Source organism: Tamandua tetradactyla, chromosome 3 (genome assembly GCF_023851605.1).
Source record: "Tamandua tetradactyla isolate mTamTet1 chromosome 3, mTamTet1.pri, whole genome shotgun sequence".
Lineage (NCBI taxonomy): Eukaryota > Metazoa > Chordata > Mammalia > Pilosa > Myrmecophagidae > Tamandua > Tamandua tetradactyla.
The window spans coordinates 78,129,630-78,139,694 of NC_135329.1; the positions used below are offsets into that span (position 1 = coordinate 78,129,630).

General features: G+C 53.5%; 1 protein-coding gene across 1 annotated transcript in view; it reads left to right on the plus strand.

The window, feature by feature from the left end:
- The first annotated feature begins 4,935 nt into the window (after positions 1–4,935).
- Positions 4,936–10,065, plus strand: part of LOC143675661 (uncharacterized) — a 9,069-nt gene continuing 3,939 nt past the window's right edge. The window contains 2 exon segments of the mRNA XM_077151743.1: positions 4,936–4,986; positions 9,479–9,590. Of these exon segments, the coding sequence (XP_077007858.1) occupies positions 4,936–4,986; positions 9,479–9,590 (163 nt within the window).

Sequence of the window (10,065 nt, forward strand, 5' to 3'; positions counted from 1 at the left end):
GCCAACATTGAGCAGCACTGTGTGTCTGTGGTGTACACAGGTAGGAACCCTAGAGACCTGGGATCAGTCATTTCTGTCCCCTGGGCCTCTGTGTCCTCATCTGCGAAATGGAGCAGTTCCCCGGGGTGATTCTGGGGAAGTATTAGCGAAGGTAGCAATGGCCACTGGGCACCTTGCATGGGCCTGCCCTGAGCATTTTTCTCACAGGTAATTTCTTCATCCTCACATCACCCCCCACTGCAAGGTGGGTGCTCTCATGCAGCCGGGGAAAGTGAGACCCAGAGAGGTCAGGCGACTTGCCCAGGGTCTCCCAGCCAAGAGGTGGCAGAGCTGGGATTGGACCTGGCCACCTGGTTCCAGCTTTCCATTTTGGGATTCTGGGAGAATCAAGTTTTTCTATTTGTTTAGAAGCTTTTCTGAGACCCCTTGCAGCTCAAAAAGGGGTGAATGGGGGGCAACCCAGGGGCTCATGACTGAAAGCACTAAGCTGGCAGAAGCTGGCAGCAAGTTCTGACCCGAGAGTGGGAGAGCTGTTAGAGCTCTGGGGGACATGGCCAGGGGCAAGCTGCGTGGTGGGGAGACCCCTGTGTGCAGGTGGGATGTGGCCAGTCTGCTGGAGACATCCTGGAGGCAGCTGGCAGGGAAGCCCTGGGGAGGTGGACCACTTGTCCCCCGTGGGAAATAGTAACTGAGGCAGCAACAGTGATGGCTGCCATTCATGGCACACCTGTGAGTGCCGGGGGCTCTCCATGTTTCCCTGCTGGGGCTGAGGCTCGTGGGTGTGGGTGTGAGAGGTGGGGCAGGATTTGCCCCGGGCATCTGCCTGTGCTCACGGCCTGCCCCCAGGGTCTCAGATGGGCTTTCGCCGTGAAGCCAGACAGTGGAAGCAGGGGCACAGGGAGCTGCCACTGGAGTGGGGGGTCCGAGGTGGAAGGCTGGGGGTGGGGGTGGGGGCTCTACCCCAGCTGCCCCCAGGCAGCACAGTCCCCCCCAAGGAGAGTGAGAAGCAGGGTTGTCCGGGACTTTGGGGCTTGGTAGGCAGAGGAGCTGGAAGGGCATGGGGCCTGGGGGCCTGGAGGCCTGGGACCTTTTCCTGAGGAGCTCGCTCCACCCCTGGATCAGATCTGGACCTCGCAGCCTCAGTGTCCTCATCTGTGAAATGGGGTGGGAGGATGGATTCCAATGCCCCTCCCAACTTGGCATTTCATGACTCTGAAGATACCAAGGGAAATGGGTTTGACCATCAGGCGGAGTGGGGCAGGTGGGTAATATCGCCTGTTCCAGAGCCAGGGCTCCTGGAGATGGAAGGGAAGAGGGACACACAGCAGAAATGGCCTCTGTGACTCGATTTCCTTTCTACTGAAAGGACTTCCAGGTTTGGCTGCTGGGGCCACAGAGGCCACGTGCCTTGTCATGTCCACACGGAGCCCTCTGCAGACATGAGGCTGCCTCTAGCCCCAGAAGGTGCCTCCTGGCAGCTCAGACTCTGTTGCAAACATAAACTAGGAGGCTGAAATGCTCGAACCTTCTGGCAAATGCCTCTCCTGGTCTCTGCAGTTTTCTCTGCAGAGCTCAAGTGGACCCCCAAAGGCAGTGTCACTCAAGGGGTATCAGAGGATCCCCCAGCTTTGGAGTAACCGGACACTACAGGTTCATCCCAGCAGCTAAGTTCTGCCTGAGGCTTTGAAATCACCCTGGGATCCCAGGGCTGGGACCCATGTGCCCAGTTCCTGATGGCCCAGGGTCTGTTTGGGGCACTTTGCTGGAAACTTCCATGTGGTGAAGCCATATGAAGTCAACCTCCCCACCCTGCTCAGGCAAGCCCCTTATGTGCCCCAACCCGCCAAACCTAGCTTTACTTTGTCATTCCCATGACAACTTGCGGTTGTGTGTCACTGAGGGTTCTGCTCATCCCAGGTTTCTGCCCCATGACCCCCGGGCACTGTGCCCACTTCTACACTCTATGGCCTGGCCTAGCATTGGCATTCACACAGCTACTGATGGACGCTGAGCCAGGTGGTGCATAGAGCTCACGCTGCTATGTGTGCCAGCTCCAAGGGTCAGCAGGAATAGTGTGTTCATGGTACTTTGTTCCTCTATGTCTTTGCTGTGTGTCTTTGGACTGGGCAATTATTGTCTCTGTGTATTAGTTTCTTCATCAATAAAGGGGAGCATGATTTTACCTTGTGGGATTGGGGTGAGGACTGTGTTTGCTTAGTTGATTGTGTTAGGAGGGTTATGGGAGTGGGGCCAGGTCAAACAGACCCAAAATGTCCTTTTGTGCATCAGTTTCCCTCAGGGACCAGAGTTTTCTGTAGAATTGCAGCAGTGCTGCTTGAATCCAGATGGTTTTAAAGAAATATTTTTATTGAGAAATATTGGCACACATAGAGTCCAATGATATTATACAATCAATGCCTCACAGTATCATCACATACCTGTGTATTCTTCACCATTATCTTTTTAGAACATTTGCATCATTCCAGAAAAAGAAATAAAAAGAAAAAAGATAACCCATACATCCCATGCCCCTTACCCCTCCTTCTCACTAACCCATGGTATTTTAATCTACCCAGTTTTTACCCTTTCTCTCTCCTTATTATTCATTGATTTTTATCCTTTTTTTAAACTCATCTGTCCATGCCTTCGATAGAAGGAACATCCAGATGGGATTTGACACCCCCCCATGATTCTGCCCCTCACTTTGCCTGGGAACCCCACAGCCACTTTTGATAGTTTTGTGCACCCCCCGCCGTCCACCAGCCATCTCAGGGGGCTACTGCCTGTAGGCACCTCCCCGTGGAGCTGGACTGAGCTGGCGGCCCCCTGACATCTGGTTTATGGTTCCATTGATGTTAGAAGGAGACAGGGATGCAGTCACCGTCAGGTCCAGCAGACTCTTCCTACAGATGAGGAAACTGAGGCTCTGGGGGTGCCCCAGGTCACGGAGTGGGACCTCTGCCCTGAATCCTCCCTGCTTTCTGAAGACGTGGCACTGCCTCTCCACACTTGTGCTCTGCCCCTACTCTGGGTGTGGCATTGGCAGGGAGGGAAGGGGGCACGTGCCAGAATCCCCATGAGCTGTGGTCAGTAAGCGTGGTGCCCAGCAGGGGGCAGGCTGTGGGAGGGTTGTGTATATGCGTGTGCATGTGTGTGTGTGCATGTGTGAGTGGGAGCATCGGCCCAGCCACTGGGTGTGGGAGGCAGGCTTCCTAGAGGAGGAAGCGTGGGGCCAGGGACTTTAATAACAGGTAGTTTGTCAACAGGACATTTTGGGTGTGGAGCCCAGAGGAAGAAAATCTTTTTAAATTCTGCATCTCCCTTCCCCACCACCTCAGCACTTTGCACACACGTCTCTAAGTAAACCTGAGCTTGAGTTTCAGGGGCTTCCATATAGTCGGGCACTCGGGGCATGTCCAAGTGCTGGAGGGCTCCTTGCCTTCCCCACCTGCCTGCCTCAGTTTCCCCAGCCCTGGGCTTGTGAATTTGTTGCTGGCACGTGTCCACCCTCTAGTGGCAGAATTGGATTACAGCCTCTCAAGCCTGGAGTAGGAGATCCTGATGGGCTTCCCACCCTTACTTTGAAGGCAGGGCCCACGACCCCAGAACCATTCTTCAGTCCCCTGGTTCCTGAGGCAAGAAACAGGAACTGGGGTGCAGGCTTGGCCTGACCTAGGGGAGACTGGGCCGTGGACTGCAGAGGTCAGAACTGGGGGTGTATAAGGGAAGTCCCCGGGTACTTCCTGCTCCCAGATGCTGTGTGATGTCAGGTTGGCCCCTGCTCTCTCTGGGCTTCTCCATTCTCACCAGGCGTGTGACCCACAGCACCAGAAGTGGTCTTGGCTCCTCTGACCTTCACGATTCTGTGGGTCCTAGAGACGAGTAAGAGCCTGCACCCGGCTTGGGAGGGAAAGCCACATCCTGTCCCCAGGCAGTCTCAGGAAGCCCCATGCCAGGGTCAGGGAACCAGTCCTCTGGAGTCCCTTACTCTGCCCAAAAGAGAAGTCACAAAATGTTAACACCCCAGGCCCAGGGCTCGGGAGCATGTAGGGAGCTGTAGGGATTGAGGAGAGAATTCCATAGCCCCTGTCTACCCCGGGACTCCAGGGGTCTGAGAAGCCCCTGGGGCTTCATTGTGGGTGGAGTGAATGGGCAGGGGGCTCCTGGAATTCGTGAACCCCACGACTGAAGCTCTAGAGAGAGCATTCCCCCCACCCTGGGCTTTCTTGTGCCCTGAATATGCTCTACAGGGCAGAACCTGAGTTTTGATTCTCAGCTGCCCATGGGCTGCCAGGCACTCTAGAGAATTAACCCACACAGGTGTCTGGGGCAGGGGCTTTAACTGTGGAGCAGCACGTTCCTGGCAAATGTGCACCTTTGGCCCTTAGAGCAAGGGCTCTTACTTCAGAGCACAATAGCCAGGCAGCCTGCTGTGCCCCTCTGTGGCCAGTGTCCTGGGGCTGGCCTCTGCCTCTGCTTCCCTCTAAGTTGCTCTGATCAACTACCCTGCCATCCACCTGCATTTCAGGGCCACAGGTGCAGAGCTTCCCACCACCAGGCACGGCCCGGGCTAGGGAAGACATTGGCCCTGGAAGGTGTCTCCTGGAAACTTACCTGAGGGAGGGGTCCCTAGACAGCTTCCTTGTCCTCTGACCTGGAATCCAAGAGCCTAGAAGGCCAAGTTTGCAGGTGGACTTGGAGCCCCTCCCAGGTGAGGTGAGGTGGGACAGGCCTGGTACTCAGCTCAAGGGGTGCAGCAGAGTGCAAGGTGCATGGAGCCCTGCCAGTGATGGCTACTTCCCCTTCCCTCCCCACCTCATGTACTGGACAGACTGGGGAGAAAACCCCAAAATTGAGTGTGCCAAGCTGGACAGGCAGGAGCAGCATGTCCTGGTGAACTCTTCCCTCCAGTGACCCAATGGCTTGGCCCTGGATATGCAGGAGGGAAAGCTTTACTGGGGAGTTGCCAAAACGGACAATATCGAGGTGAGTCCCCCCAAACCCCCACACTGGCTGTGGATGGAGACAGGTTTCCATCTGCAAGGCCCAAGATCTACACATAGGCCAGATCTGCCCTTCCGCGTGGCCTTTTGGACATCAGGGGAGCCCAGGTGCTACCTGTGCTCTCCACCACCTGCCTTTGGCCAAATGGAATCCCTGAAAAAGTATTTCACTATTATATACTCTGGCACGTGAGAAGGCACAAATAAGGCCTGTCACGAGTTTCTAGCATTGTCCAACGTTGTTGGGGAAAGCTGAGCAAGGGAGCAGGGGACTCTCTGTACTCACCATCTTTGCAATTTGTTAGGAGTCTTGAACTAAAAGCACAAAGTTATAATAGAAATAAGCTGTGTGCCCACAGCCTGAGATATAAAACAATCAGTGTGGCCAAGACAGGTCCTGAGTTTGCTGATTTATCCCCAAGCATCAAAGACCATTTTTTTTCACCCTGTGGCCGTGTTCCTGAGCAGAGCCACACCTGGTGCTGCACATTTTTACTTTCATGGCTCAAATGGCATCCCATGGATGTGTTCTTTAGTGCTTTGCCCCCTGCTTGCCCTGGAGCCCTGACCGGGCATTGATTTGGAGGGGCCCTGTCCAGCAGTGGTCCGTGCGACCTCTCTTCCCCCATTCTGGGGGCCTGAAGTTGTGCCAGCATGCTGGGCCTCTCCTCTACACAGGTGCCCCTCCCTCCCAGGTGACATGTGGATGACCATCTGCTCCTTGTGGACATTAGCATTGGGGGGGTAGGGGTGTCCCTTGCTCCAGACCCACACTTGAACCAGGCACCTGGGTGGAGGTGGGGTGAAAAGATGAACAAGTGCCCATAGCATGTCTGCATTTCAGGTTCACATGTGCTTCTGAGCGGGGTGGGGGTGGGGGGGCAGCCTCAGGCCATGGAGGGGTACATTGGGCTGGGGGCAGCTGGGTGGGCCTTGGCTCAGGCACTTCACCCACAGAACCCAAGGAGCTGCAGGTTGTAGCTGTTTTGTTTGTTTTGGAAAAGGGTCTTGTTGCCAAAGGGACTTTGCAGATATCTCGTGAGCCTCTGAGTCGAGGCAGATTCGTGGGGTCCAGGGGAAGGGTACCTGGGGGCAGGGGAGGGACAAGTTAACTGGATTCTGGTGATGGGCATGTGTCCACCTGGTGCTGGGCCAGACATGTCACAGGAATTGCTTTGCTTTACACACAACAGTGTATTTTTTTTAACTGCGGTTGATGCACATAGAATTGACCTTTTTTTTCAACCATTTTAAAGTGTAATGTTCAGGGGTGTTTAGTGCTGAGTATTGTACAGCCATCATTACTATGTAGTTCTTGAACATTCTCACCCCCCACAGGCCCATCGTTACTAAGCAACCACCCCTCATTCTCCTCTGCCCTGGCTGCTGACAACCATCACCTCCTCTAATCTACTGTACGTCCCTATGAATTTCCCTTCTTTGGACAACTCACATGAATGGAATCATACAGCACGTGCCATTTTGTGCCTGACTTCTTTCTTGTAGCGTAAAATTTTGAAGGTTGTTATGTTTCATAGCATGATCAGAACCTCTTTTTAAGGCCAAATAATAACCATTTCCTGGATGTGCCACATTTTGTTTATCCATTCTTCTGTCGGTGGACACGGGTTGTTTCCACCTTTAGGCAATTGTGAATAATGCCACAATGAACATGGGTGGGCAAGTTTCTGTTTGAAAGCTTTTTCATTTCTACTGCATACAAAACTTAGGTGCAGAATTGCTGGCTCGTGGGGTAACTCCGTCTAACTTTATGAGCAACCTCCAAGCTGTTTTTTCACAGCGGCCGCACCATTTTACATTCCCAGCAGCAGCGTGGTGGTGTGGTGGTTCATACTTTTCACACTTGTTATTGCCTGTCTTTCTGGTTTTAGCTGTCCTATTAGGTGTGGCATGGCGCCTCACCATACTGATTTGCATTTCCCTCATGACTAATGAGAATGAGCACCTTTTTGTTTGCTTATCTCACAGTGGTATTTGTCCACATTTGTGAAGGAGACACTAATGTTCAGGGGAATAACCTACCCAGGTCTACGCAGTGAATAGGTGGTCTCCAGGCAGTCAGATTCTGGAGCCCACCACACCCTACCCCTTCTCTGAACCTGTGGGCAAGGCTGATGTGTCTGCATTTTGTGCCTCAGAACACTCATGCACCTGCCGAGGTCACGTGGCTGGAGAGAAGCGAGGTTGGCTTCTGACACAGGGCCCCAGGCCCACCTGGCTCAGCCAACATGGCAGGTACCTGGTGCTGATTCCAGAGTGCACTGAGAGGTTGCTGGCCAGAGCCTGATCTGGTCTGAGGGGTGGGAAGGAGGCAGCAAAGGAAAAAGTCAGAGGGTTTGGGGAAAGGAAAACCGAGGGATGCCAGCGTCCCCGGGCAGCTGTGCACTTTGCCCGGTCCAGGTTCCGAGGGCACCAGGCAGTGACTGAGGGTGAGGATGGGCCACTGAGACACTGCTGTTACAGGAAGTGGGGGCAGCAGTTGCCCCAGAAAGGGGAGTGCAGGCATGATGGGGGTCATACAGGGTCATGTGGCCTGGTGCCATGCCTGGCATGCGACGGGCACCATAACACTCCAGCAGCTGCTGCTGATGGAAAGGATGCAGCTCCTGGCTCCATCTGCATGGCCCAAAGCACCAGTCTCCAGGGACAGAGCATGGGGGCTGGGTTCTGTGTCAGGGGCTGCAGTCAGGGGACCTGGGCATGTGGCTCCTGACCTCAGTTTATTCACCCATCACATGGGTTGACAGGAAGTGATAGAGAAGTTCGAAGCCACATACCCGTCACCTAAGGCTCCCTTTGCTCTCATGTTCCCTGCTGAGTAGGGAGGCTGCCCAGAAGCATGCCCTTAGGGGAGTCTCGAGGGCCAGTGCTGCAGGAGTTCTGCCTGCTGTTCCATGGGCATGGCCAGAATGGCAGCTTGCTTCCACCCTCCCGCTCTCCCCTCTGGTTTCCCATACCTGTCCTGTGTGGTCCCTGCTGCACCTTTGTAATTACCTATCTTTTGCTGCAGAACAAATTATGCCAAACTTAGTGGCTTAATCGATGAATGCCATCTCAGGTAGTTCTAGAGGGCTGGGAAGCTGGGATAACCTAGCCCACTGCTGTGCCTGGCCAGGGGTCTCGGCGAGGCTGCTGTCAGGATGTGCACTGGGGTCGCAGTTGGCCCAGGGCTGGCAGGCTCACTGGTGAGACAACCCACGTGGCCGTGACTGGAGGTGCCATGTCCTGCCATCCAGGCCTCTCTGCGGCATTAGATCCATACAGCATGGCTGCTGGTGTCTGCAAGGGGTTCAGGAGAGAACCCTGGAGGTTATACTTACACATTCTACAGAGATCCTTTTTTAGTTTATGGTGTATTGGAGTGCCTGAGGGAAGTACTGAAACTATAGAGCTGTGTTCCAGTAGCCTCGATGCTTGAAGATGATTGTATAATGATATAGCTTTTACAACGTGACTGTGTGATTGTGAAAACCTTGGGTCTGATGCTTTTATCCAGGGTATGGACAGATGAGTAAAAAATATGGATAAAAAGTAAACAAATAATAGGGAGGACTAAGGGCAAAATAAATTGGGTAGATGGAAACACTAGTGGTCAGTGAGTGAGAGGGGTAAGGGATATGGGATCTATGAGTCTATATTTCTTTTTCTGGAGTGATGCATAATGTTCTAAAAATGATCGTGGTGATGAATACACAACTCTGTGATGACATTGTGAGCCACTGATTGTACATTGTGAATGGACTGTATGTGTGTGAAGATTACTCAAGCCAAAATAATAAAAAAAGTGCAAGTGAGCCAGGTGGAAGTTGCAGCTTCTTTATAAAACACATGTATGCACTGTTTGCGTGTGTGCACCGGGCCTCACCAGCCACATGGAGTTGTCAGGAGTCCAGGCTGCTTGGTGTCTCACTGCAGTTTACACACCCTTTACGGCTTATGTTCAGGAGGGGAAGTGCTCCAGGTTCACATAGCCCCCGGGTGGGCACCTTCCCCGCGTGCACCTGCCAGTGGCTCCTTCTCTTGGTGCAGCTCTCTGGCATACCACTCACTCAGTCCACCAGCGTCTCCTGGGCATGGATGGTAGGGCAGGTTCAGACAGGGCTAGACAAAGAGGTAGGATGCACTGCAAACAGTGGCATCATTTCCATTTCCACAGTAAGCAGGTGTGTCCGTGGTAACGGTTTAGCTGTTCTAAGAGGGAGCATTGGTGCCCATTTGAGGAGCTGCCTCTACTTCCCTGCTCCTTAGTCATGCCCCTTGGGGTTGCTTCCACCCCAGGGAGAAGCCAACAGGAGCCCGCACGGATACACCCCTAGTTCTAGTTATTGCACGTCTCTCCAGCAGGACCTGCTGGTGGGGACATGTCACCTGGGTGTGGCCTAAGATTCATCTTGGACATCCAGGACCCCGTGGCTCTCTGTGGTCCCCCTGTCGAGACCTGCCCCCCCCCACAGCTGGTGGCCATCAGTGTTGTCTGCCAGTGCTGGAGGGCCCTCTTCCCGTCCATGAGCCCTGGGCGCCTTTTGGGAGGTGTGTCTCTGGAGTCCAAGAAGCTACTAAATGCATGTAAGAAACTAAGCCCAGCAGTTTTAATTGGGAAGCTGTGCATCTGACTGTGACAATTATTGCATCAGAAAAAGACAGAATGTTTTTCCTTTAAACATGTGATTTCAAAGAGCTAGTTGCACCATTTACACTCATCCTGTGTCTTTGGCTCATGTCCCTTTATAAGCCCAAGTTGTGGAAATAAAGGATTCAGTGTATTCTGTGTTTTTTGGGGGGGTCCCTCCTGTTTCATAGTCCTCCTGCAAGGCTCCATTGCTGGGAGTGCTACCCCATAAGCCACAGCTTGGTGTCCCTTTCTTTCCTTCCCACTGCACAGCCATTAAGCTACACCTTCTGTGACATGTGGGCAGGAGCAGGTGTCTATTCTACCTTCCCCCTCTCAACCCCCTTCTGTCCCACCCTGGGCCAGAGGCTGACCCTTGGGACATAGACAGAAGCCAAAGGCCAAGAGAGAGCAAGGCTGCCACTTGGGGTT